This window comes from Aspergillus pseudodeflectus (genome assembly GCF_044049435.1).
Source record: "Aspergillus pseudodeflectus strain CBS 756.74 chromosome Unknown BJX68scaffold_50, whole genome shotgun sequence".
Classification (NCBI taxonomy): domain Eukaryota; kingdom Fungi; phylum Ascomycota; class Eurotiomycetes; order Eurotiales; family Aspergillaceae; genus Aspergillus; species Aspergillus pseudodeflectus.
In genome coordinates, this window is record NW_027263826.1 from 119,482 (window position 1) to 144,809 (window position 25,328).

A 25,328-nucleotide genomic window follows, 5' to 3' on the forward strand; every position below is an offset into this window, starting at 1 on the left:
GGCTTTCAGAGGCATCCCATCATTTCAATCCCAGTCTCCCCTAACCAGAACATGACGGCCTACGCATCGGTCCATCCATCCCAGAGGCGTGTCGCTTGTGAGCTCTGCAGGAGACACAAGTCGAAATGCCAACGTATCCACCGACACGACTCTAAGTGTTCACGCTGTATGATACTCGGTGAAGAGTGTATTGCCGGGCAGCAGAAGAAAGTCGGGAGGCCGAAGCATGTGGCGAGTCCTGCCCGTGGTGCGCCCGGGGAGACTGGTTCCATCTCCAGGCCAGCCGCAAACGCGGCGCTTCGAAGGAAAGCGCCCGATCGGCATAGCCAAGAGGATTGCGTTTTTCCTCCTGGACAGGCCGAAGACTTGGGATATGTACAATACAATCTAGACCCACCCCCGGTCGCCGTGGCAGCAGCAGAGGGCTATTCCGTCGGGTCGATATGGTCAAATCCAGGGACGGAAACAATGCAGCGGACACAGATGATCCCGAATATTGCCTTTGATGACGACGAGTTTCCCATGGCCGACATCGACTCTAGCGGCAACTTGAGAGCCTCAGATAACCACCCTCCCGACCCGGCTGGAAATCGCATCTATGGCGCGTCGCCCACACTGGAGATGGCAGGCCATATAAGCTCACAAGGCGACATCGCAAGCATAGACGCCATGACAAAACTCTCCCAGATCAACCTAGACTTGCACATCCGGATCGCAGCCGCCGAGAAGTGCCGCACGATGCTAGACTTGAATACCTTTTTATACCCACAAGGCCCGCTCTTCATTGGGGATTATACCCTGGCCGAGTTCATCCTCAAGACCTCGGAGGACTTTTCGCAGATACTGACACGTCTCCGGATCGCGCACAGGGCGCCTCCTCTGACCATTGGCGATTCTCCACGCTTCTCCGCGAATCCACTGCCTGCCCCTCTTGCATTGACTATCACGAGTATCTTCGCCCAACTAATCTCCCTCCATGAGCTGGTCCTCGACCACCTCATCACTCGGATCGAGCGACTCTCCACTGACCCGCTTACGCCCATCCGAACCGTCAAATTCAAAGGCCTCCTGCAACCCGATAAACCCTGCGCGCAGGGTACGGTCTTCTCCAACGCCATTGTGGCCCTACTAGAGGAAATGGAGGGTGCATTAGGCATCAATGACATGGGCGAGCCTGGTGGAATGTCTCTACTATCGGCGAGACAGGCGGACGTGCTGCGGAGTGAATTGGAGGGTCGAGTAGGGATTACTTCTCCGGCTGGAGGTGAAGCCATGAGGCCCGCCGACGTGAAGCAGCTTTTTCGAAAAGTGGCTACTGTTCTTTGCGAGTTTTCTTTGCGCGAATGATGTGAAGGGCGAGGGTGGTCGCCAGGCTAGCGTTGGCGGATGACTGCCGTTCATTTTCCAGATACCCAATTGATCCTCACTTCATGTGCAGTTAACCTCACGTCTGAGAATATGTTAATTTCCCACCTTGGGGACCAAGCCTTGTCTGCGTCTCGTAAAGGCGATACGAGCACAGACATGGTCTGCAGAGCAGAGGGATGCCAGTCCCCACTACCTTGAACGATTCGGCACTATTCCGAGGCTAGCTTGCAAGGCTGGGAGTTGTGTAAATAAAGTTGATGCTATGTGAGGGAAAGCCCAGACCATTTCCATTGGACTAGCTCATGTGGAGGAACCCGTGGGCGTTCTAGACTCCATTACCCTAATTAATACGCGAACAGCACGTGGAGCGCCCATGTTTACTCGGCCTCGGAAGAGACAAATGGTAGCGCGAGAGGAGATGACGACGATTGAAACCCGATCCAAGCTTCAGCCGACGCTGTCATCGGGCCGGAAAGGGACTCGGATGGACCCTGGAACCCTCCGTCGGAGCGGGCCAACTTCACATGGATCCCACATTCAAGGAGCGATCACTAATCATCCCACTGGATTATGCAAGGGACCAAGAAGTTGGCCCACCTTACTCGAATCCCACCAATCAGCGCGATCCGGAGGGTTTCAACTTTGTGGTTGGCAAACAAGGTTAAACTTTTTAGTTCCGACTCAGGAGGGTTTCGTCTAGCGCGGAGCCAAGGCATAATCAAGCATGGAGCCAGAGGCAAGCTTGTCCCGCCAGGATCCCCCCTGAGCGTATCTTATAAATCGCAGAATGAGTCCCATCGGGCGCATTTTGTAGTTTCCCATATTCATTCACACTCTCCGGCCCGCAAAATGAGCTCCAACTCCACAATCGTGGACGCAGAGTCCACCATCGCCGACGAAACCTCGCACTCCGACGAGGGAGCGGACGAAAAAGCAATTGGCGATGCGAGACCGACGTGGCACATGGAATCCGAAGTGCGTCTAATGAAGGATCGCGACGAAAAAGGGGGCGAGAAACCCAGGAAGCTGGGTGTGACATGGAACAACCTGACGGTCAAAGGCATCGGCCGAGACGCCAATTTCAATGAGAATGTGCTCTCCCAGTTTGCTGGCCCCTTCCACAAGAACGGCAAAGGAGGGCAGATGAGAACGATTATTGAAGACTCGCATGGGTGTGTCAAGCCTGGGGAGATGTTGCTTGTCCTCGGACGACCCGGGGCGGGCTGCACGACATTGCTGAGCGTGCTCGCCAACAATCGACTGGGCTACGAAGAGATCACCGGAGACGTCTTCTACGGAAGCATGTCTGCCGAAGAAGCGAAACGGTATCGTGGTCAAATCATCATGAACACCGAAGAGGAGGTCTTCTTTCCGACCCTGAGCGTCGAGGACACCATCACTTTTGCCGCCCGCATGAAGGTCCCATACCACCTGCCCCCGGGATTCCAATCTCAAGAGGAATACGTACAGTCATTCAAGGACTTTCTCCTCCGTTCTGTCGGAATATCCCACACCGCGCATACCAAGGTGGGAGACGCTTTCATCAGAGGTGTCTCTGGAGGGGAGAGGAAGCGGGTGTCGATTCTCGAATGTCTGACCACGCGCGCCAGCGTTTTCTGCTGGGATAACTCGACAAGAGGCCTCGATGCCAGCACAGCGCTTGACTGGATCAAGGCAATCAGGGCAATGACCGACATTTTGGGTCTGACTACCATTGTCACATTGTACCAGGCGGGTAATGGCATCTACGAGCAGTTTGACAAAGTCCTTGTCCTGGATGAGGGCAAACAGATTTTCTACGGGCCCCGAGAGAGTGCGGTGCCATTTATGGAGGATCTTGGCTTCATGATGGCTTCTGGCTCCAATCGCGCGGACTTTCTGACTGGGGTCACAGTCCCAACCGAGCGTCTTATTGCTCCTGGATACGAAGACAAGTTCCCCCGTACCGCTGCTGATATTCTGTCTGCATACAACCAGTCGAGCATCAAGGAGCAGATGCAGCAGGAGTCTCAAAGCTACCCGACCAGCGAGACAGCCAAGACAAATACGGCCGTCTTCAAGGAAATGGTCGCTCGGGAGAAGCACAGGGGTGTGCCTGCCAAGTCTTCTACGACTGTTGATTTCGCCACACAGGTGAAAGCGGCTGTTATTCGACAGTACCAGCTCATGAAAGGTGACAAGCCGACGCTACTGATGAAGCAGGGCGCCACATTAATACAAGCCCTTCTTGGTGGTTCGCTTTTCTATGCTGCGCCCGATAATTCAATCGGCCTGTTTCTCAAGGGCGGCGCCCTCTTCTTCTCCATCTTGTACAACGCCCTGATCGCCCTATCTGAGGTGACCGACTCCTTCACAGGTAGGCCTATCCTGGCCAAGCACCGCTCCTTCGCCTTGTATCATCCAGCAGCGGTCTGTATCGCTCAGATCATTGCCGACTTTCCCATAATGCTATTTCAGGTGACGCACTTTGGCCTTGTTCTCTATTTCATGGTTGGCCTGAAAACCACGGCCGCGGCGTTCTTCACCTACCTGGTCACCAACTTCATGACTGCCATGTCGATGACGGCATTCTTTCGGCTTGTTGGCGCGGCCTTTCCTACTTTTGACGCTGCGACCAAAGTCTCTGGTCTGTCCATCGTGGCCCTGTTTGTCTACATGGGCTACATGATCATCAAACCGCAGATGCATCCCTGGCTTGTCTGGATATTCTGGATCAATCCCATGGCCTATGGATTCGAAGCGCTGCTTGGGAATGAATTCCATGACCAGGATATACCATGTTATGGCCCCAATATCATTCCAAGCGGCCCTGGATATCTTACTGGCGAGGGTGGGCAATCCTGTGCTGGCGTTTTGGGGGCGGAGCCTGGCGCGACGAGCGTTACTGGTGATGCGTACCTCGCAGCCATGTCGTTCAGCCACAGTCATGTCTGGCGCAACTTTGGCATCATCTGCGCCTGGTGGGTGTTCTTTGTTGTGCTTACGATATTCTTCACCACGAGGTGGAAGCTGCCTGGAGAAGGGGGCCGCCGACTCTTGATTCCTCGAGAAAAACAGCACAAGTCGAAGCATCTCTTGGAGGCTAGCGACGAGGAAGCACGACCGACAGAAAAGTCTGCAGCATCGAAGCCTGGGTCTACTTCATCAAGCGACGCTATCGAGAAGAACCTCTTCCGGAACAAGAGCATATTCACCTGGAAGAATTTGACGTATACCGTCAAAACCCCAGACGGCGATCGCGTTCTCCTGGATAACGTGCAGGGGTACGTCAAACCAGGCACGCTGGGAGCCCTCATGGGTTCGTCTGGAGCTGGCAAGACGACCCTTTTGGACGTCCTGGCTCAGCGAAAAACATCCGGCACAATCCATGGATCTATCCAGGTTGACGGACGGCCCCTTCCTATTTCCTTTCAACGCTCTGCTGGTTATGTCGAACAACTGGATGTCCACGAACCTTTTGCGACCGTCCGTGAGGCTTTGGAATTTTCCGCCCTCTTGCGCCAACCTCGCGACACGCCAGTCGAAGAAAAATTACGGTATGTGGATACGATAATTGACCTCTTGGAGCTCCACGACCTCGAGCATACATTGGTAGGTCGCCCCGGGAGTGGCCTCTCCGTGGAGCAACGAAAACGTCTTACCATCGGGGTTGAGCTGGTAGCGAAGCCAAGTATCCTCATCTTCCTTGATGAGCCCACATCCGGGTTAGATGGCCAGGCCGCCTACAACACGGTTCGCTTTCTGCGTAAACTAACAGCGGTTGGACAGGCTGTTTTGGTTACGATCCATCAGCCTTCGTCGCTCTTGTTCTCCCAATTTGACAAGCTGCTCTTGTTAGCAGCTGGTGGGAAGACTGTTTACTTTGGTGACATTGGGGAGAATGCAAAGAATATACGCGAATACTTTGGTCGGTATGGAGCCCCATGTCCTCCAGAAGTCAACCCTGCAGAGCACATGATCGATGTGGTTTCTGGCCTACGAGATGGCCAAGACTGGAACCAAGTCTGGCTGCAGTCTCCGGAACATGCGGCCCTTTCTCGCGAACTCGACACCATCATCGCCGAAGCTGCAGCTCAACCCCCAGCAATCCAGGACGACAACCGCGAATTCGCAGCTTCACAGTGGACGCAGGTCAAATACGTGACGCACCGAATGAACCTCTCGCTCTTCCGAAACACCGAATACCTCAACAACAAATTCGCAATGCACATCAGCCTGGCGCTTCTGAATGGGTTTACCTTTTGGATGATTGGGGACTCGGCCACGGACCTGCAACAGAACCTCTTCACCGTCTTCAACTTCATCTTCGTCGCTCCGGGTGTCATTTCCCAGCTGCAGCCTCTGTTCATTGACCGCCGCGACATCTATGAAGCGCGCGAGAAGAAGAGCAAGATGTACCACTGGGCCCCCTTTGTCACTGGCCTGATCGTTTCGGAAATGCCCTACTTGCTCGTCTGCGCGTTGCTGTATTACGTCTGCTGGTACTTTACCTGCGGCCTCCCTACCTCGGCAGACCACGCTGGTAGTGTCTTCTTTGTTGTCGTAAGCGCCAACCCCCAACGTCTGATTCGCTTTTCCTTGCTTCCGTGGCTAACATTTCTCCAGGTGATGTACGAGTTCCTCTACACGGCCATCGGGCAGATGATTGCCGCCTATACTCCAAACGCCGTCTTTGCATCCCTCGTCAACCCCCTGGTCATCACAACCCTCGTCTCCTTCTGCGGCGTCATGATTCCATACAGCCAGATCGTGGCCTTTTGGAGATACTGGTAGGTCTACCCTGACACACCATAGAACCCGGACTGTTTCTAACACCCGTCGTCAATAACTAGGATGTACTACATCGACCCCTTCAACTACCTCATGAGCTCCCTCCTCGTCTTCACAACCTGGGACAAGCCCGTCCACTGCAACCCGTCAGAGCTAGCCGTATTCGACCCAGCACCGAACCAAACCTGCGGGGAATACCTGGACGTCTACCTCCATGGCGCCATGGGCGCGGGCAGGAATCTCCTTAATCCGAGCGACACTGCTGGCTGCCAGGTGTGCCAGTACACACAAGGCGGGGATTACCTGCGGACGCTGAACCTCGCCGAGGAATACTTTGGGTGGAGGAATGCGGGCATTGTTGTGGTGTTTGTTGTTGGGATTTATGGGCTTGTCTTTCTTATGATGAAGCTGAGGACTAAAGCTACGAAGAAGGCTGAGGAGTAGTGGGGGTCCATGTCCAGGTTTGCTTGTTTTTATGGTACCCCTACACCTAGCATTCTCTTCGTCTCTATCACTCTCTGTTCCTTTTTTTTTTTTTTGGTTTTGTTTTGTTCTGTTCGAAACAATTTTGCTCCTCCTCTAGGCCAAAGGCTCATGAATTCGCCAGCACTGGTCTAACCTTTACTAATTACCTTTACATGAGGCTATCCTTTCTTTGTGCTTCACTTTCCCTTTGCTTTTTCTTTATCTGTTGCAGGCATCCTAGACAGGGCATAGAGGTGCAACACAATCATTACAAGTTGAATTCCAGACACTACTAAATAGCCTCTTGCTATACCTGCGGTGCCATGCTGATATTCATGGTGGAAATTCGTCAATATAGGCTGATTCAATCTCAAGGATGGTCGTCATCGAGTAATGAAAGGCAACTTACTTCAACTCCTCCAGTAACTATTGTAAAATCGTGACAGTGAAATTAGGGCATTGACAATAATCAAAATTTGACATTCACAAGTAAGAAATCGCCGCCTTGAACACGTTTCCCGGATCAAGTCTCTCCTTCAGGCCCCTCAGAAACGAAAGGTGGTCTCCAAAAGTCTTGGAATGATCCACCTCCTCCTCGCGCATAAACGACAGATACTGCGCAGGGAAGATATTCTCCGCGCTTGTCTTCCGAAGCGCATCTCTAAAATCTCTCCCCCACGCCAACGCGTCTTCCAGCTTCCTGCCATCCTCAACGATCGTATTAATCTCGACTGCAAAATGCGGCTCCCTCGCCGAGAAAACAGACTCTAGTTCCTTCGGCCTTGCAGAAGGCGAGCACACGCGGAGCTGATGCATGTCGAATAAGATATGCGGATCCGAGGGCATATTCGTCGTATAGTGCGCGATGACGTTGGCGACTTCGTCTGTGATGCTCCGCAGACTAATCGTCCACATGCTGCCCTGCGTTGACTTGGCGAAGTGCCGTTCTGCTTCCTCGAGACATCCCCGCGGCGTTGTTTCTTGCACTGTGCTAGCAATAAATGGTCCGAGGCTCTTGATTCTGACGAGCCATTTGTAGCCCTCGTCGAGACCGGGAGAGGACCAGACGAAGAGGACTGTGAACGTTGGAATCGGGGCGTTCAGGACGCCCTGTTGGACGCTTAGTGGCGGTGGAAGGCCGGAGGCTGCTAGGGCCCTGTAACCTCTGTTATATTCTGGTATAACAGAGGACAGATTGTCTGATTTGAACATGATCATGCCGGCGAGAATCTATGTAGTCAGCAAGAACACCACCAACCAACTCAATCTTCGATGTCCAAGGGGCGCATAGCATACCCGATCAACCCGATAAATCCTCACTGTAAGCTCAACAACAACCCCGAACGCGCCTCCAGCACCACGAATGCCGGTCAGTAACTCATGATCAGCTTCGACCACCTCCCCACGCGCGTCGACCACTCTCGCCCCAGCAATTTGATCGACCCCGAGCCCAAACCGGGCACTGTACGCGCCATACCCACCGTACATCGCCCACCCCACATACCCCACCGCAGGAAGGGATGGTACTGGAGTCGCAAACCTCTGCTCCTGCAGGGCGGAAATCAAATCACCCGTTAGGATGCCTCCGCCGACCGTCGCGGTCGATGAAGTTTCCTCCGCTTCTTTCCCTTCTTCAGGGATAGAGTCGATCCGGACTGAGTTGAGCAGCCGCATATCCAACGCAACAGCATCATTTCTCATTGAGCGCCCGTGCATGTCGTGTCCGCCGCTACGGACTGTAAAGGGGATTCTGTTGGCGGATAGAAAAGACACGGTGGTGCTTACATCCTCGACGGATTGTGGCCGGATGATAGCGAGGGGCGCTATCTCTGGGTGCGCGTAGATGGCTCTCACTTGGTCGAAGGTTGGCGATGACGGTGTGAGGCAGGGGATGGCTGCGTGTTGCGATTCAAAGGTGTGGATTTGGTTTAGAATCGATTCCTTGCCGGCCATTGTGAATTCCAGTCAAGCAGTGAGGTTGTGTCCAGTATTCCTAGAGATGGTGAACCGGGGCAAATGCTGAGAGGCGATCAGCACTTGTATAAGGGCCCCACGCCCGGGCGCCGACGTCATTGCTGAGCGCCTTACAGAGGCCAAGGCGATGCCAAGCTGTCATCCATGTCTATGTACGGAGTATGCTGGGTAGCGCAACGATTGTTCCGGACGGTAAGGGCTGATCTTTGTGGGGGTGGCGAGAATACGACCCCGCGAGCCTCGAATTCAACTCGAGAGTGGCGTACTTGGAGCACGAGAGTATAACAACCTAACTATATGAAGAATGCCAATCCTCAACCCCGGGCCGGGGGGTGCCTAGCGAGCCAAGCAGAAGAGTCACCTCATGCCCTCCCCGCCCTCCCCTTCTTCCCCATCATAACCGGGCCCTCCCTGATATCCCGCGACTCAAGCACGCTCATCCCAAGCCGTTTCTCATACGAGTCTTTGCTCTTCTCAACCGATGTCCGCAACATCACCCAGCGCAAATACGGTAGCGGATCCAACACCTCATCCACACAGTCGATTAGCCACCCGCCAAGCCCGAGGCCCTGATACTCCGGAAGGACGTAGAGGTCCGTCAGATATGCGAAGCTGACGGTGTCGGTGATGAGACGCGCGAAGCCGATTTGCTCGAATTTCGCGGCTTCTGGTTCCGCTGGTCGGGAAATGCCGTTGTCAGGATGGGACGTCGGATCTGTATCTGGACCGCCGAGAAGTTTATAGAGACCGAAGCAGAATGAGCCGTCGATAATCCTCTGCAAGATCTCCTCTGGGAGAGCCTTGACCCAGTACATGAAGTCTTGGCTGAAGGCGTGGTTGATTGCTGGGATTGAGAGGAGAGCTCTGTCGGTTGAGATGATGAACCCGTCCCGCGACCAGAGTTGGGGTTTGGTGGGTAACGACATGGTGATGGGATCGGGACTGCGCGGTAGATGAGACTAGAGGCTCAGACTGCTCAATTCTCACCGGTTGCGTTATAGCCTCGGAACTTGATATCTGAGCTGGCTGTCAACGAACTGGGTCGCAGCGGGTCTGTACCAGATTGCCTATTTGTTCTGTACCCCCGTGATGGCGATATAGTCGAACAAGTTCCTGATGGAGGCCTCCGCCGAAACTCACCTCCACTTCGTAAGCACCAACTTTGTATCGAATACTCTGGAGGAAAGGTTGGAAGCTCTTTCTGTCGCGATGACCGAGTCTGACTCATTTTGTCGGGAACGAGCTCGGAACTAAGGTGGCTATGATTGGCTGATGGGTTGATAGGCACATCCACCTACTACCTAGGTAGGTACCTCAGGATTTCCAAGTGACTAGGCAAAATCCCTACTCGTTTTAATTCACTATTGATATTCTATGCCCCTCATGATAGGAACATCAACCATATTTTGCGCGGATTGGGAAAAAAAAAAAAAAAAAAACAGACTTTAGATAATGGTGGGCTGTATACATGTCAAATGTACCATATCAACTCGCTTGGCGGGAGATGCTTTATATTCTTTTGACAATCCTGGCGATTGTTGTTTGGCGAGCTGCTATTCGTATCCTTGTCACCCGAGAACAGGAGATTTCAGAGTCACGGCACGGTAACGCCCTCCTCATATTGACCTTCAATGTCCAGTCTAGTTATTCTGGCCCGTATCACAAGGTACCGCGAAGGTTTACTTGTGTGGACTGCGTGTCCAACAGTCGCAGGGCAGTGGATGTGGTCATAATCGTATCATCAAAGTGAGTATGACAATAGTAATGCCCGTATTGTCCATCGCGTGCTCAAGGGACTCCCGTGTAGCTCAAGGACACTGTGAGCCTGGCTCCAACAAACCCGGCGCCGTCAAGGATGCACCATTTTCAACGTAGTTCACATCGGCAACGGATTCCATTGTATCGGAGGCACTCTTTATTTGAGCCAGACCGCCGCGATGTATTCGCAAAGAGTATCAGAGGCTGTACTGGCACGTGGAAAATCACATGAGATGCCCGCTTCCCCGACCCCGCGGACCAAGACCTGATACCTCCTCTCACTCTACACCTCCAGACATCAATCGTCCATCATCATATCTCAGCCATCTCTTTGCTCAACCCCCTCTTCACCCTAGGCTTTAAAACAGAACCTCTCATAAACAGCACTATTAACAACCACCATGGCGCGCAGCAGAAACACCCAAGGCAAGGCAGCCATACCCAGCGCACGACGAACCACATGGCTGGAATGGCTGGGACTCTCGGCGCCGCCCAGGCCCGCTCGCAGAATTATCGCCTGCGGCCCCCGAGTTTACCGGCCCACCAAGCGCACGCTCATGGGTACCGAGAGCATCTGCGTCTACGGCTGGCCCTCGCGTGGAGGCGTCATTATCCTCAGTGGCGCAAGCCGTGCTGACTTCGACTATCTGGGTTGGGATATCCACTCCCTACCACGAAGGCGCGATCCAGACCAAGACGCCGAGGACGACCACTGCAAGAAACTCCTCCTCCTCGGCGCAACCTGGTATGATAGCGAGCGGCGGTATAAGCTCCTAGCCGATGCTGCGATTAACAACCGCTCGGTACGCGAGCGGTTCGAGAATAAGCAGCTCCCCGCGGTCACTAGAAAGGAGGGCTTGTGGGTTCGAGTTGGATGGCCGAGCAGGGGTGGTCTGTGGGTTGTTGAATGGGATGATCCGGTTTTTGAAGAGATCCAGGATGAATCCGCCGAGGATTACGGCCCTGGATATTCAGAGGAGGGTGGGCTCGTTGGGCTTGCGAGGGATATGGATGAGCGGTGTGAGATTATAGAGAGGATTGGTGGGAAGTTCTTTGCCTGCTTGGAGGACTATGATGGGCATGCGTTTTTGAAGGCGTGGGAGGAGAAGACTACGGGTGAGGTTGGATCGCTTGTTGTTACCCACTTTGTAGAGTGGTAGATGAGGATCCTTTTGTGACTCTAGGAGATTATCTGCTTACACCTTATACTGCTCTTTTTCTAATTGATACTATGCTACTGCTGTTTCCATCTTGTTCCCTTCTTACAGCCTCTAAGAAAAACTTAGGACTGAAAAATAACCAGGCCAGAGACAATCTAAGTTGGTTCGGAATAGAGAACGAAAAGACGTGCTCGAGATGCACCGATTCCCAAATTGAGAGGTGCTGCCCCCACTCAAGGATGGGCAGCTGTACGGGATCTAGACCAATAGCTTCAGATACCACAGCCCACCACACACCATCGCAACCAAGGATCCAGCTGCAACGGCCGGTATCTTGGAATACATCTTTGGGGTTAGTATCGGGAGGTTAACAATAACACCGCCCACATGTACCATCTTCTCCTTCGACACAGCACAAAAATGGAGCACGTTCTCTGCATCAAGATCGGTTGCCTTGAAGTACCGTTGACCTGAATAACTGTAATCGAGTCAGAACCATTGTACTTATTACAGATGGGTTATTAGTTTATACCTCCAATGAATCAGACCAGCGGCGATATCCATGCACCCGCGCGTGAATGCCTTCGCGACATCACTGTGCTTTCCGTCTGCTCGGGACAGCAACACTGCTCCTGTACTCTCAACGCCGCGGGCATTCTCTTCGGCAAAATGGTAGCTCCGCTGGATTGCCTCGTTGATATTAAGACCCTCATTGAGCATCAAGACCGGGACGATGTTTTCGATTTGTCCGTCTCTCTGATAGAGGTCAGCTTCTAGATTGTAGTGCAGAGAATGTACGTACTAGCTCCTTTCGCAGGGATAGCATGTCATTCGTTCTGTTGAGCCTGCACGTTAGCATAGACCGGAGCGACAGTTCTGGCAGGTGCCTACATGTGGACGAGATATGAAGTCGACTTCCATAATGCCTGCATTTCAGGGGTTGCAGCATATGCCGGGGTTATATCCACTCCAAGAGCGAATCTAGTATGTGTTTAGTCACGCATCTCCACAAACACAAGTCATCGTCCATACGGTATAGTAGCAATGGTGGGATAAACGCCAGCAGCGTAATCTCTTCTCCGCCAATACGCCTCCACAGACGGAACGCTACCCTCGTGGAAAAGAGCGTTGGCGTCACCAACAGCGCTGATGTAGTCTAGCATAGCTTCGGATAGGACCTCGCAGGTTCCTGGAGTACGTCTTTCAGTAAGATTTCCACAGCCCTGGGTTGTCGTCACGTACCTCGATCACAGATGCTTCGAATGTGCGCGCCAACTTCTTCCCAGCAGTCTAACGCCTTTTGCAACTCCAAGGGGTATATCGAAAGGTCTGGGCATGGGTTTTCGGGGAGCAGCTGGTGTTTGATGTATTCCATGCTGGCATCACGATATTCTTTCATTGCAGGTGGCTGGCCTTGTAGAGCGCCGCAGTCAAAGACTGGTGTGTTGGTCAGAACTATGATCATATGTTTGTCATCAAAACCGGGGTTTGATGCTGGACTTACTGTCGTCCCATATGAAATACTATCCAGAACAGAGCGTCAGCCTTGGACTCAGGTGTAGCAAGCCGCAAGTCTACTCACCCAGGCAAAGTACTTGGCAACAGTACATAGCCGATCAAAGGGCGCATCAGCGCAGAGGATGGCAGCGAATACTCCAAACTCGGCCTTCTGGAGCTTACGGCAGGTCATGTCATCGTCCACCCATCTGTTGGGGTTAGCGATGATCGACAGCTTCGACAAAAGATATCATGGCGGGCATCTCACGTTCGAATCCACGGATTTAGCACTTCATCTCTCGCTCTTTCGTAGTCGGAATGCAACCTTGCTTTCCAGGATGGGAATAAGTTTGGTAGGTATGGGACACGGACATGCTGGCCCTCGAGCAAACGCCAGAAGTTGTCTTGCTCCGTCTCCTTGTTCAACGACATGGTGAAAGTGCAGATGGATGGTGCAGATGATGAAATTGTAGTGGGAATCAGTCTTGATTTATAAGATAGACTTCGTTTCCTATGTGGCCGACTTCTGCCTTAATGGGCCGATTTCACGCACGTCTTCAGCACGCCCTCCTGCGCAAGCCACACTACCTGATCAATCCACAGTGAATGTCCGCCGAATGGGCTCTCACCGAATGGGGCACCTGGTAGAACAAGTGGACTGTTCTTCAAGAGATGGTCCAGCTACGCTCGAGCTGAAGAATCGCAAATACTCGGTCTCGTGGCTGGCGGAAATGCGTTGCATATCATTCGGGAATATCCTTGCACTCTTCAGCCACACACTGCGCGAATTCATTGCATACTCCGAAGATCTGCCACCGCTGGCGGCTTTTAAGGGAAGATAGCCGAGGGGCTTTCGTTCTTATTGTCGGATGCTGGATGGGTGACCCACTCTTCTGCAGGACGAATGTGACGTGTAGCGAAGACTGGATATTTAGGCCATGTAGACCATGTTCTACTGGATTCTCCAAGGATAAGTCAAAAAGAGTAGGATGCACATTAACTTTTTAGCTGTTAATAAATCTCTCAAGCATGTCTCTCGATTGTATCACGTGGTGATTTTATATCCACCATGGGTTGAAACTCTAACTTGCGAGCCGAACTGGATTAGAACTCACGACCGCCTTAATTAATGAGGCACTAGAGCCTGCCATGAATGCTTTACAAGACCCACTCTACAGTAGTGCTCGGGTGATAGACAGGCAGTATCCGGCCGATGTGGCTCGCGGAACGTCGGGTTTGTCAATCCAAAGTCCAAGTTCAGGGCAAGGGTAAGAACGCCGTGTGGTTTGCTATTCACCTTCTATGTTAGACATTAAGGTCTACGTTACACACCTTGGTAAACTGGTTTTTGTGGCTCTAGGCGCGGGCTGGAGGGATCAATAATACAGAGCCACTTGCTAATGTTCCAGTCGACGGATTCAATGTGGAGCGCTCTCGTCAGGATTAGGGTATACAGCATAAGTGACTACAAGATTCCAGGCATATCAGGCTCCGGGCACATGGCCTTGTTCATCACAATTCTCCCGTCGCACTTAGCGGCTACAACCGAGTCGGCAACCGCAAATCGATCGCTCATGAAGGTCTTCCATCATCACTCTTGTCGCAACGCAAGTCGAGACCCCCTTGGAACTTCCAGTTACCCTCTTCTGGGCTGCCATGGCTTTTCTATATAACTGCTTCTCCGACCTTGAATTCACGCTCTGCAATGGTAAGGCAGCGCCGCACCGCAGACAATGCGGATCGGATTGCCCGCCGCTGTGCGTTTCAGTCAAGAAACGAGTCATTGAGGCTGGGTTACAAAGCTCAGGCTTTAAGTGCGCGTTCAGTTCGAATGGGCTGCTAAACCTCTTGCCGCAGCCAATGATATCGGGACAATAATACGCGGCTCTGGCGCTATGGGTCGTGGTAGCATTTGTCTGGGAAAGGCTAGTACGGCCTATAGCGGACTGGGGGCTTCATGACATACCTCTGCGGCTATAAAACCGTCTTTTTTGCTAGTATCCTCGGCGGAGGTATGTTCTGGCATCATTGTGGCTCCTTCCCGGACGCCTCTGACGATTCAGGTCAAATCCAAAGAGCAGATATTGAGCGAGTGTGCTCACATACCTTAATTCAAACTCGGCGTCTTCAGGGTAATTAGCGGCAGCCCATGTAGGTAGCGGAGTCCGGAATTTCACCACGACCTTATCCCTCAGGCAGTGCAACATTCTTGTGATCCCACGCTCGAGCCCGTGACCTTCATTTACTGACATGGTAAGCTGCATACCAGGACGGACACTGGAGACCCAATCTTCCCCGGAGATCAGGTGCCATGTCTTCTTCTTCCCGAAAACGGGCGTGAAAAGCCATATCGCTTTCTGCTGAACCGCATCCTGAGCTGCGTTCCCTTTGAACGCGTGTTTGAGGAAGTCTAAGAAGCCCTGCTGCACGGTTCAGTATTCCACACACAATATAGGGACGTGTGGCATGATGGGAGAAAGAGTTATAACAGCGAAAGTACCTCGAATGTACCACAAACTTCCAACGGCACTGGATAGCGCCTGCCGATTGCGTCCTGAAACCGCACCGGCTTCTGGTCCCATGGCTCTGACAGTGCCGTGTCTATATGCGACGTTATCAACGCCGTGTTGGTTTGCATCCGCTGGCCGAGACCAAGTGTCCCCGACTGCACCTCCTGCCGAAGGTCGCGCAGAGCTTGACTATTCCCGACATCAGCACACTCCGATGTATGTATGCAGGCTCATTACTCACTTTGTCAGTGATTGCATGATAAGGTTCAAAATGATCGTATAGCTTCGAAGCGCCTCCCTGAATTGTCCAACTTGCTTCTTTCCAAAGAACGTCCATTGCACTCGTCGTTTGATGCTTGCGATTCCTCTCGTACCCTCTTCATCCACTCTTCCACCGCCTTTGTAGTTTTCTGTGTGTTTATTAAACTCGTTCATCCCCCGCTCCATCCGAGAAAACACCGCCCTCGTCCTATCAACTTGGTCTTTGGATGCAGCTGCTCCGTCTTTCATGGCATATTCGAGCTGAATTACGACATCACGAAATGCTGATAGCTCGAGCTGGATCTCGCGGAAGAGTTTGGAATCTTCGGAGGCCTCATTCAGTGCTTGTGACAGACGCCATATCAGCGCAGCGACCGCTATAAAGTCTCCAACACTGAACCCGAACGCTGGTGCCATTGAAGTCGAGATTTTTGGGCACCGCTTTTCACACACGAAACTAAACCTGGAAATCACAAGGTGAGCCAGAGACGGGCCAGAGTGCCCGACTTATCTCTTTATCACAAAGCCCCGAGGCGCAGTGAAAGAAATCCATGTCGTGCAGAAGTGGCAGAACGGACTCTGACTGCTCTCATTCGTTGAGGACGCGCTTGTGGCGGTGGCGCGGCGTTTCTGGTTACACGAGCGGCAGTGCATACATATGCTGCCTCCTTCAGCTGGGCTTTTTAAACAGGTCGAAAAGCGGAATGCTCGAAGACGAGCTCTGTGGAACGGCGTCTTACCCAACACTACTGGTTTTTTTAACGCCGGTTTAATCGGTACCTTGATTCAATACCTGCATCTGAAAGAAACGCAAAGGCCAGTGCACTTTTATACTATGAATAATGACATTGCTAGAGGTTCAAATCATTAGATGCTACATTCACTGGTTGTCTCAATCTACATACCAGCGCAGCAATAGATTCCTGATATGGAAGGGGTGACCTTTAAGGTATCAGATGTGGCAGGTACAATGGATCGTTCCTTCCTATTGCGGAGATAACGAGGCATACAGGAAGGGAAGGAGTGATCCAGGAATTAAATGAATATAGAAGGCGCGGCGTGGTGCCAGCTGAGGTGAGTCGCTCCTTCCTTTTGGAGTTCAACTGGAATGAAGTCCCCAACGCCTGGGGCCGAATCCGGGACTATGGCTGCCAGTCGGGTCATACCACTTCTTGCGACCAACAAAACATTCCATGAATTCGACAGTACGAGGCGCTCGCTCCGCTCTCGGACACTGTATGCCTCCCTGCCATAATCTCATGTCCGTGATTAAGCTTACCCGAACCATAGCCAGCCTATTAATTTCGATAGAGCTGCTAACCACGGCACATTCTGACATGGAATATACTTGATAATGGTTCTTCGTAATGGTTTGCTTGACTTACAACGGAGAAAAGCCAAAAAGAAGAAGAGTAGAAACGCAGAAGAACCTCAAACCTCCAGCAGTGCTGCAATACCATAGCCAGAAATGGGAAAAAAAAAAAAAAAAAAAAAACATATGACGGCTTTAACAGTTGGACCCTAACCATAGTGTCGATGTCATACGGACAAGGCTTCAGGCTCCTTAATGGGCGCAGATTCTGCAGGTGGCGCTACTGGTTTGCGCCAGTCCTGAAAGCGCTCGTATACTCCTCTCAGCCCAAGGTTCCAATCCTGCGCCACAAAGGCGACGACGATCAGGGGGATGGACACGGCAAACCCAACTCCAAAAATGTATTTCATGACGAACGACAGCTGAAGGGCGTTTGAGCCCTCTGCGCGTGGGAATTCGGCAATCTCGATGGTGAAGAACGATGTGATGAAGGAGATTGAGAGGAAGATGATGGTGATAATGGTGAAGATCATGACGGACTTGCCGGTGCGGGCGGCTCCGGCGGCTTGCTCTCGAGCCAGACGGGCCTCGAAGGGGTTTGCATGCTTTTGTTTGAGATCAAGGAGCCTGGATGCCGAGTCGTAAACATATGCTGCTTGCCGGTCGAGTCGCTGCAGATCTTTGAGGTGTGCTTCCACAAGTTTGCACTGTTCCTCAAGTTTGCGCAAGACCGTCCCTGGTTCCGCGTCATGTGCGGGTCCGCACGCCTCGAATAGGCGCGGGCCTAGTTCGGCGAGCACCAGTTGCTGAGATTCCAGTACGGCCGAGAGCATATTCAGTTCATCCCGGATATCCTTGACTTCTGCCAGGAGCGTGGTTTCCGGCCCTAGATCTAGAAATTTGTCAAGAAATTGGGGATTCTGTTCCCGGTTGCCCTGCCCATGGCTTTTCAGCCACGAGGAGGCCGCTGCCGACGCACTCCACAGTTCTGAAGATAGCTCTGCCTCGCGGCCAGCTGCTATTCCAACGGATGCTTGGAACATGGAGAGAAATTTGTACGGGTCGTTGAAGGGTACATGTCGGTCGAACATCCCGCAGCACTGGTCTGTGACTGCTGTGACAAAAGTGTGGGCGTCACGAATTCCAAAGCGACAAACATGGTGCAATACGTTGCTCTCAACATTTAATTGGTTCTCGGATTCAATGTATTTCCCAGGGCGTCCCCGATCAAGACGCTGTCCCGGGAAGGTCGTTATGAACTGTTTACCATCTAGGATCAAAATCCACAACTGATCAACCATGTATAGCTTGGGGTCGTCCGAACCGATGCCTGTGCGCTCCTGGTATCGGTACACGACCTGATCGCGATCACGGAGTTTGGTATCAAAGTTGGGGTAAAAGAACGGATCCAGGGTGCGTCGAATATGCAAACACTAGCCTCCTGGAGTCATATATGCTTTGAACAACAGGTCGGCGCCAGACAGGTTGTCCACCTGTGCGTCAGATGCAGTTGGCGTAACAACCCGTTGGATTGTTTCCTGCATTTTTTCAAGGTTGGAAACAGTCTCAAAGCTCAAGTATGGCATAGAGACCCATAGATGCTTTCCGTGCACTTGACAGCTAGGCTGGTGAAACTTGGAGTGGGGGTACTGCCCCTGGTGGCAATTGTTCAGCGACGTCAGCAAGCCCTTCAAGCTCTCTATATCCTCCTGATCTGTTTCCATATACCATTTGATAAGTATAACTTCGATCCATGCGGGATTGTGGGCAGGGAAATTTATCCAACGGAACCCCAGCGGATCATCCTCGTCTGTAGACGGGAGGACCTTGGTATCTCTGTAGAGCAGGTCATAGATTGTTAATGGCCTGGCAGACTCACACCTTGCAGTCTCTGGAAACCAACTAATACCAGTGGGTCGAAACTCCTCGCACGCCCTTATGGCATCGGATGGGAGTGTCTCGGCGTAGTTGTGAGGGGTGAGGAGCTCCGCAATATCCCTGCGGCCCGACGATGCTGCGCGGAGAAAGATGTGGTTTCCGGCATTATCCCGCATGGAGAGACCTTGCTGTTTCACAAGTGCACCAACCAGCGCTTTATCGCCTGTATCGACAGCGCGAGGAAGCGGCGCGACTCCATCCAATGCCCTTAAGTTGCAATCGGCGTTGGCACTCAGGAGAAGATTAACCATCTCCAGACAGCGGTGATCACAGGTGGCAAGTAGGGCCGACCATCCATACTCGTCGGTCGCATTGAGGTTGGCCACAGCATCAAGCATCAGGCGAGCGATAGCAACTTGGTCGAACTGCACAGCTTTACGAAACGTCATGTCAACCATCGAGGCTCCCGCTGTAATGAATCCGGCGCCTTCGCTCAGTAGATGCCGCGCTGCATCTTCACATCCGTGCCGGGCGCTTTCGAACAATCCAGCTTCCAGAAGACTCTGGTCAAACTCGTTGCATGCCCGCGCAAACCGCAATACTACCTGGATTCTGCTCACATCATTCGATTTTGCCGCGTCCTTTAACTCAGAAGCAAAGTCTGTAGCCATACTTCTTGTTTGAAAACTGTCTCGAGGGTTGATAACGATGTGTTGACAGCTGTCGCGTCGTGTCGTCACAAAGAGGGGAGTCGGCGAATGTTTGCTTTTTCAGTCAGCCGCACTCCTCGCCAAGACTGCACTGCATTTTAGGGAGATTGACTGCATGAGGTAACAATCGCAGCGGAACATTCGATAATCAGGAGGGTGCTCATGGAGGAGGTTCCGAGTCGTGGAGGATTGAGAGGTTGTTCAATAGCCATGGCTCCTTCCCAACAGTAGCATGGAATGGTGCTGCTGCTGCTTTGGAAGCCGCGCAGGTACTAAGTTTCCGCTCACATTTAGTATGGGAATTCCCCCGTTTTTATTTTATACTAGATGACGGCAAATAGACTGCCAAAAACGGCCGCACTCGACGCTTTTTTGGCCGTCCATTTGCCAGCGCTTCCAGCAAGCCATATACAAATGGATTCTTATTTTCCGAGGAGGAGTAGAAAAGGCACGATGACTAGGTGATGCAAGACATGCTTTATTTATGGGATCTTGTGAAGGCCCAGCTCTACCCTGATAACTCTGGCTGGGTCCCAATGGAACGATGGGAGGAAAAACACGGCATGAATCATCGGATACGGTATCGAAGAAGTGGTTAACCTTGCTCACTGAGCACATGTCTCTCCCTTGTCCAGTAGTTCGGTGGTGCTAGAACACTGGTTCATCGAGAAACACATGATCCGTGAGATCTCTCTTGTACTAAAGGCTCGGACCAACGCTTGACTGGCATGGTATGTGATTGGGAATTTAACGTTACTTGCCAGGGGCTGACCAGTAAAGCAGCAAACCTTCTGCGCCAATTATGGCGGTCTATCTAATAGCAGGTGGGGAAAAACCACACTACCAGAGGACATGTCAGCTTAGACTGGGTGGAGACTCGGAGTAGAGACCATCAACGTTCAAGCACGATCGCGATAGCGATATCTCCAATCAAGATGGCGAATCCCCGCAGCACGCCATATCTCCAACAACCGATCGGGGATGAAGGAAATCGAAACTCTTCCTGCACCGTATCCTCTGCTTTTCACAAAGGCTTAGCAGAACTCCTCACTGGCTGGAAGCCCCTTCGCGTTTCCTATCCATCAACTCTTCGATCAGATAGCAAACTAGATTATCCCAGCAATGGCCGACAACCGCCTCCCCACCTCGACCCCAATCCTAATAATCGGTGCCGGCCCTGTCGGGTTGTCCCTCGCAATCGAACTCCGCCTGCACAACATCCCCGTAACAATCCTCGACCGCACCCCCACAATCGAAGACAGCCACCCAAAAGGTCGCGCAAACGACATGCGCACGGTCGAACACTACCGGCGCTGGGGGGTAAGTGACGAGATCCGGGAACTAGCGTGGAAAACAGAGAACCCAAGGCAGGAACTTGTTATTACTCAGACGCTGCTTGAAGAGCCGATTGGGAGGTTTCCGTTAAGGCTTGGGAGGGATGCTGTTGAGTCGAGGGACTTCGTTGCGGAGCCCTCGCTTAGTGTGCCCCAGCCTGTCCTCATGCGTGTTCTTGAGCGGAAGGCGAGGGAGCTCGGTGCGATCGTTTTCCGCGGGTGGGAGGCTACGGATGTCATTCAGGATGGTGAGCAGGTGATCACCACTGTCCGCGCCCCAGATGGCTCATCACACACCATCACATCCTCATATGTAATCGGCGCCGACGGCCCCAACAGCCTCGTGCGCCGCAAAGCAGGTATCGACCAAGACGGGACGGGTCCGCTGGGTCGAACATGGACGTACGTCGTTCGCAGCCAAGGATACCCCATCTCGAATCTCATCGCCGGCGAGAAATACGCTGCGCTCGGCATGCTCATGGTCGTCAACGCCAATGCAAGTAGTATACTCAGTATCCCTGGCTCCGACGAATGGGGGTTTGGTATCCTCCGCACAGGCGCCCAGAGCGGGAAGGAACCATCCGACGACGAGGTGAAATCCTCCGCACAGAACCTCCTCGGTACTCCGACCAACATTGAGATTATAAGTCGATCCTCGTACGCATCCATGACCCGTCTCAGCAAGCAATACCGCCGTGGCCGCTTCTTCATCGCCGGCGACGCATGCCACATCTGTCCGCCGACAGGCGGCCATAATATGAACACGGGCATTGAAGACGCCGTGAACCTTGCGTGGAAACTTGCCGCTGTTTTGCAGGGTTGGGGTGGCGAGGATCTACTGGATAGCTACGAGGCTGAGCGACGGCCTGTTGGGGAGCGTGTTTCGGGTGTTGCGATGGCGAATAGTCTTGCGATGCAGAAGGCTGATGGCTTCTTGAATGAGGATCGGGCCGTGGGGCTCTCGGGAACCGAGAAGGCACAAGCTATTTATGAAAACACGTACACGCAGTGGAACTCGTACGGCGTCGTCCTCGACCAGCGGTATGATTCCTCCCCGGTTATTATCCGAGACGGCTGGGACGATGCGCCGGCTTGGAATCCAACGGAGTACTGGTCCCATGCGCGGCCAGGCCATCGTGCGCCGCATCTCTGGTTGGAGGATGGGAGGGCGTTGCATGATTGTTTTGGGAGGTGGTTTACATTGCTCACTATCGGTGCGAGGAGAGAGATTGTTGAGGAGTTCGTAGCGGCAGCGAATAGGGTTGGGGTTCCGGTTGAGGTGCTTGAGGTTACGCTTGAGATCGCGCGGGAGAAGTATCCGGCGACGTTGACGCTTATTCGGCCGGATGGGTATGTCGCCTGGCAGGGAGAGCGGGATGAGTGTGATCCTGTGGATGTCATCAGGCGTGTTTCTGGGAATGGACCACGGCTTCGGGATCTCAAGTTATAGAAGATTGGCTAGACCCACTAGAAGACTTGAGGATACTCCTTGGGGACCCCCCGCTATATACATTATCATTGCTTAGTACGAGCCCATCAGCCCACTTCACCTAAACCCACCTAGACAGTCTATTTCTCAGGCGGATAAACCACAATCCGATCAATATCAGCTCCCTTATAATCCCACCCATTGTAAAGCCCGCCAATGGTAATCGTATTGCGCTTCCCCATCTCCAGCGTCAACTGCAGCGGCGTCGAGAGGATAATTCCCTTGTGCGTGTCGCGCTGGTACAGGGACTCAACGTTTTGCGTGTCCCCGTTGACGACGACGCTGCTGATTCGGCGGAGTTGCCAGCTTCCGCCGATGCGGTCGGGGGTTCCGCCGGCTGATTCACGATTTGTTAGAGTTGATTTCTGATTGTGGTGTTAGAGGGGTGGGGGTGGGTGCTTACGTTGGTCGCCGAAGCCCATGTCGTCGGTGTCTGGTGGGAGAAAAGGTCAATTAGAACTGCTGTGGTAAGCTGGGTGGTAGGAACATACTCTGGTAGTAAAAGGATACCCATTGCGGCTTGCCGGTTCCCTCGATGTTCTCGAAGGTGACGGTGCTGTCGTTGCCGTAGATGCCGGTCAGGATGATGCCGTCAGTTCCGAAGTTCTATATGTCGTTAGTACAATGTACCTTGTAGAAACTCCCGGAAAGAACGTACAGCTTCCTGCTTGTAGGCGTTGCCACTGGTCTTCGCGCTCTTTCCTTTATAGGTTGTTCCCTTGACACCTTTCCATTCGCCGGTTTTACTAGACGAGTCAGCATATGCAGGCCCGGACAAGACCGAGGGGAGACATACACGTTGAGGTCGTAAACATCATGCCACTGCACCTCGAGTGTCTTTTTACGCTCGTCAATATCCACTGGCAGCCAGATGTAGCGACTCTCCCATAGAGAGTTGGAGTCCCACTGCACCCGTTAGACAACGATTGGACCATTGGAAGGAACGTCCTACCTGGTCTCCGATGTAGAGGTATGTCGTCTTCTTGCTCCCCTCAATACGGATGGAGAATCCAGATTGCGAGTTGAATGTTCGGGTGTTGAGCGGAGACACGATGAAAGGTTGTGACCATGGGCCACTGAGGTCATCGGCGCGAAAGGCAACGACGTCTTAACGCGGTCAGTAAGTAGACCTGGAGTGCACTTTGGAGAAGTAATCACATACTGTTAGGTCGGTATCCAGTCTTGTGGCTCATCAACGCCCAGTAACTTTTGTCTGTTTGAATGATGGTAGGAGCCTCGAGATCGAACTTGGGGAACCGGTAAATAACCTCATCCAGAGCTGTGATGTTGCTGTTAAAGCTGGTAAGATATACGTCTCGACCTTCGGCTCTGTCACCATTCGAGTATAGAGCGTAGGATCTGCCGTCCTTGTAATCCGTGAAAAGACCAAAATCCTGAGACCAGTTGCCGAGGGGAGCCACGGCATCAACGAACTCGTATGGACCGGCGATGTTGTCGGAGGTCGCGAACCCTTGGAGAAGCCAGCCGTAGGTCGAGTTATCTGCGTGCCACCACATCTGAGCTAGTTAGTATAGTTCGTGGACGTGAGGGTGGAGTGCGTACGTGGTATTGCCCGGCCTCTTCGCTGTAGACCACCTTTGGGCGTTGGATGATGTGCTCGGTGGAGATGTACGGGTGGCCTTCGACGGGCTCTATGAAAAGAAGGTCAATTCTGAACAGCGCGCGGGACTTCCAGTCAACGTACCCAACGCGAGACCGTGCGATTCCCATGTGCCTAGGTCATCGGAGCTGTACACAGAGACACCACCACCCTCTTCTTGCCCCTCAATCTTGTACTCGCCAAAGAGCCAGAACTTGGACGACTCCTTGTCGAACCAAATGGAGCCGGCGTGCGCATTGACCAGGTTACCCTCGGTATCCCTCCATCGCCCACCAGGCACAATATACTTTGCCTGCGCAGCCGAAGCAAGCAACAGCGCAGAAAGAGCTTTGAACACGCGCATCTCGAGAGCAGCGATCAAAAACACAACTGTTGATCCCACAATTCCTTTCCCCAACGTGCCGTCGGAGCTCCTCTTATAGTGCGGGGAAATGACGCAGGGGTCCCTGCACGGACTGTCGGCCTCAGCTACCCCGAAAATTGCGGGGTGTGAAATGAAGCTCTGCACAATTTCTCCGGTGGTGCTCTTGGTCTGGTCAGGGCTCCTATGGGGTGGACTTGCGGTGTCGATCTCTTGCCGCTTCTGCGGGAGTTTTTCCGTGCTAAGCCCGATGCTTGAGCTGTCGGGTTAATGCACTGCACTATTAACCGATGTGATGCCATACTTCGTGAGATATTACAGGATTGCCTGACCTGCATGCTCTTGGCTCTGACTCTCATTTCTTGACATACGTGACAGCACGGTTCGGTCGTTGACCAGCGCAGTCCCCAGAATGTCGGGATATCTTGCGTCACCTCTACCGAGATCCGACTGGATTGTACCGTGTGCCAGATCCTACGCTTTTGCGAATCCCAAATGGCGAAACTGTTTTTGCTGTAGCAAAAGGTTTGGCGGAGAAGACAGAATAGGGTTGTTGCTGCAAAGCCTTACGAAAATATATCTGCGGCCGAGCTCCTGTTTCCGGGCTCGAAACTGAGCGTGTGGCTCCAAGTCTCAATTTCTCTTTTCGAAGAGATGTCGAGATACAGCGTCATGGGATGCATCGTGAAAAGACTCTGGTCCAGAGAAAGAGGAGGGAGGAAAGTGTTGAGGGCGTGGGTGTTGCTTTCAGCCTCAGGCAGCAATGCTTGGCGGCCCCGCGTCGCGCCTTCCCAAACAGGTCCCCGAATAGCTTCACTCCCTCCTCCATCACCGTCACCGCCTCTCACCAACTGCTTTTG

General features: G+C 52.7%; 10 protein-coding genes across 10 annotated transcripts; 4 read left to right on the forward strand and 6 right to left on the reverse strand.

Moving 5' to 3' along the window:
- The first annotated feature begins 6 nt into the window (after nt 1-6).
- Nucleotides 7-1,650, forward strand: BJX68DRAFT_244592 (Zn(II)2Cys6 transcription factor domain-containing protein). Its single transcript, XM_071041339.1, has one exon. The coding sequence runs from the start codon at nt 52-54 to the stop codon at nt 1,345-1,347; it is 1,296 nt and encodes a 431-aa protein (XP_070895188.1). The 5' UTR covers nt 7-51; the 3' UTR covers nt 1,348-1,650.
- A 567-nt stretch (nt 1,651-2,217) lies between these two features.
- Nucleotides 2,218-6,653, forward strand: BJX68DRAFT_278326 (putative ABC transporter; the record flags this gene model as incomplete). Its single annotated transcript, XM_071048506.1, has 3 exons — nt 2,218-5,910; nt 5,974-6,137; nt 6,201-6,653. The coding sequence occupies 3 exons, from the start codon at nt 2,218-2,220 to the stop codon at nt 6,580-6,582; spliced, it is 4,239 nt and encodes a 1,412-aa protein (XP_070895189.1). The 3' UTR covers nt 6,583-6,653.
- A 389-nt stretch (nt 6,654-7,042) lies between these two features.
- On the reverse strand, nt 7,043-8,938 carry BJX68DRAFT_244594 (FAD-binding oxidoreductase). Its single transcript, XM_071041340.1, has 2 exons — nt 7,900-8,938; nt 7,043-7,833 (listed from the first exon to the last, which is right to left on the reverse strand). The coding sequence occupies exons 1-2, from the start codon at nt 8,554-8,556 to the stop codon at nt 7,087-7,089; spliced, it is 1,404 nt and encodes a 467-aa protein (XP_070895190.1). The 5' UTR covers nt 8,557-8,938; the 3' UTR covers nt 7,043-7,086.
- BJX68DRAFT_166493 (uncharacterized protein) lies at nt 8,693-9,598 on the reverse strand. The gene has a single exon (XM_071036963.1). The coding sequence runs from the start codon at nt 9,501-9,503 to the stop codon at nt 8,940-8,942; it is 564 nt and encodes a 187-aa protein (XP_070895191.1). The 5' UTR covers nt 9,504-9,598; the 3' UTR covers nt 8,693-8,939.
- A 1,008-nt stretch (nt 9,599-10,606) lies between these two features.
- Nucleotides 10,607-11,582, forward strand: BJX68DRAFT_244596 (uncharacterized protein). The gene has a single exon (XM_071041341.1). It carries the CDS (start codon nt 10,737-10,739, stop codon nt 11,493-11,495), a length of 759 nt encoding a protein of 252 aa, XP_070895192.1. The 5' UTR covers nt 10,607-10,736; the 3' UTR covers nt 11,496-11,582.
- A 171-nt stretch (nt 11,583-11,753) lies between these two features.
- BJX68DRAFT_270562 (terpene synthase family protein) lies at nt 11,754-13,424 on the reverse strand (the record flags this gene model as incomplete). The annotated part of the gene is made up of 10 exons (XM_071046695.1): nt 11,754-11,840; nt 11,889-11,973; nt 12,028-12,251; nt 12,298-12,331; nt 12,387-12,476; nt 12,528-12,684; nt 12,738-12,932; nt 13,000-13,018; nt 13,078-13,201; nt 13,261-13,424. 10 exons carry the CDS (start codon nt 13,422-13,424, stop codon nt 11,754-11,756), a joined length of 1,179 nt encoding a protein of 392 aa, XP_070895193.1.
- Nucleotides 13,425-15,365: 1,941 nt separating this feature from the next.
- On the reverse strand, nt 15,366-16,231 carry BJX68DRAFT_166512 (uncharacterized protein). The gene is made up of 2 exons (XM_071036965.1): nt 15,744-16,231; nt 15,366-15,691 (listed from the first exon to the last, which is right to left on the reverse strand). The coding sequence occupies exons 1-2, from the start codon at nt 16,178-16,180 to the stop codon at nt 15,475-15,477; spliced, it is 654 nt and encodes a 217-aa protein (XP_070895194.1). The 5' UTR covers nt 16,181-16,231; the 3' UTR covers nt 15,366-15,474.
- A 1,071-nt stretch (nt 16,232-17,302) lies between these two features.
- Nucleotides 17,303-19,624, reverse strand: BJX68DRAFT_270564 (uncharacterized protein; the record flags this gene model as incomplete). Its single annotated transcript, XM_071046696.1, has 2 exons — nt 17,303-18,508; nt 18,569-19,624. The coding sequence occupies 2 exons, from the start codon at nt 19,622-19,624 to the stop codon at nt 17,303-17,305; spliced, it is 2,262 nt and encodes a 753-aa protein (XP_070895195.1).
- A 1,006-nt stretch (nt 19,625-20,630) lies between these two features.
- On the forward strand, nt 20,631-22,544 carry BJX68DRAFT_278330 (FAD binding domain-containing protein). Its single transcript, XM_071048507.1, has one exon. It carries the CDS (start codon nt 20,786-20,788, stop codon nt 22,445-22,447), a length of 1,662 nt encoding a protein of 553 aa, XP_070895196.1. The 5' UTR covers nt 20,631-20,785; the 3' UTR covers nt 22,448-22,544.
- BJX68DRAFT_244603 (glycosyl hydrolase) lies at nt 22,263-25,159 on the reverse strand. The gene is made up of 10 exons (XM_071041342.1): nt 25,039-25,159; nt 24,192-24,981; nt 24,050-24,138; nt 23,649-24,003; nt 23,439-23,593; nt 23,283-23,392; nt 23,145-23,232; nt 22,978-23,092; nt 22,890-22,919; nt 22,263-22,823 (listed from the first exon to the last, which is right to left on the reverse strand). The coding sequence occupies exons 2-10, from the start codon at nt 24,448-24,450 to the stop codon at nt 22,567-22,569; spliced, it is 1,458 nt and encodes a 485-aa protein (XP_070895197.1). The 5' UTR covers nt 24,451-24,981; nt 25,039-25,159; the 3' UTR covers nt 22,263-22,566.
- Between the last annotated feature and the right edge of the window lie 169 nt (nt 25,160-25,328).

Excerpts from the sequence above, each read along its gene's own strand:
- BJX68DRAFT_244594 (XM_071041340.1), bottom strand. The coding sequence starts at position 8,556 with ATGGCCGGCAAGGAATCGATTCTAAACCAAATCCACACCTTTGAATCG. Across the intron at positions 7,834-7,899 it reads GGATTTATCGGGTTGATCGG|ATTCTCGCCGGCATGATCAT; the intron begins GTATGCTATGCG and ends CTGACTACATAG.
- BJX68DRAFT_244603 (XM_071041342.1), bottom strand. The coding sequence starts at position 24,450 with ATGCGCGTGTTCAAAGCTCTTTCTGCGCTGTTGCTTGCTTCGGCTGCG. Across the intron at positions 23,093-23,144 it reads ACGCCTACAAGCAGGAAGCT|AACTTCGGAACTGACGGCAT; the intron begins GTACGTTCTTTC and ends AACGACATATAG. Across the intron at positions 22,824-22,889 it reads CATGGGCTTCGGCGACCAAC|CCGGCGGAACCCCCGACCGC; the intron begins GTAAGCACCCAC and ends ATCGTGAATCAG.
- BJX68DRAFT_278330 (XM_071048507.1), top strand. The coding sequence starts at position 20,786 with ATGGCCGACAACCGCCTCCCCACCTCGACCCCAATCCTAATAATCGGT.
- BJX68DRAFT_166493 (XM_071036963.1), bottom strand. The coding sequence starts at position 9,503 with ATGTCGTTACCCACCAAACCCCAACTCTGGTCGCGGGACGGGTTCATC.
- BJX68DRAFT_244592 (XM_071041339.1), top strand. The coding sequence starts at position 52 with ATGACGGCCTACGCATCGGTCCATCCATCCCAGAGGCGTGTCGCTTGT.
- BJX68DRAFT_166512 (XM_071036965.1), bottom strand. The coding sequence starts at position 16,180 with ATGGCACCAGCGTTCGGGTTCAGTGTTGGAGACTTTATAGCGGTCGCT. Across the intron at positions 15,692-15,743 it reads ATCATGCAATCACTGACAAA|TCAAGCTCTGCGCGACCTTC; the intron begins GTGAGTAATGAG and ends TGTCGGGAATAG.
- BJX68DRAFT_244596 (XM_071041341.1), top strand. The coding sequence starts at position 10,737 with ATGGCGCGCAGCAGAAACACCCAAGGCAAGGCAGCCATACCCAGCGCA.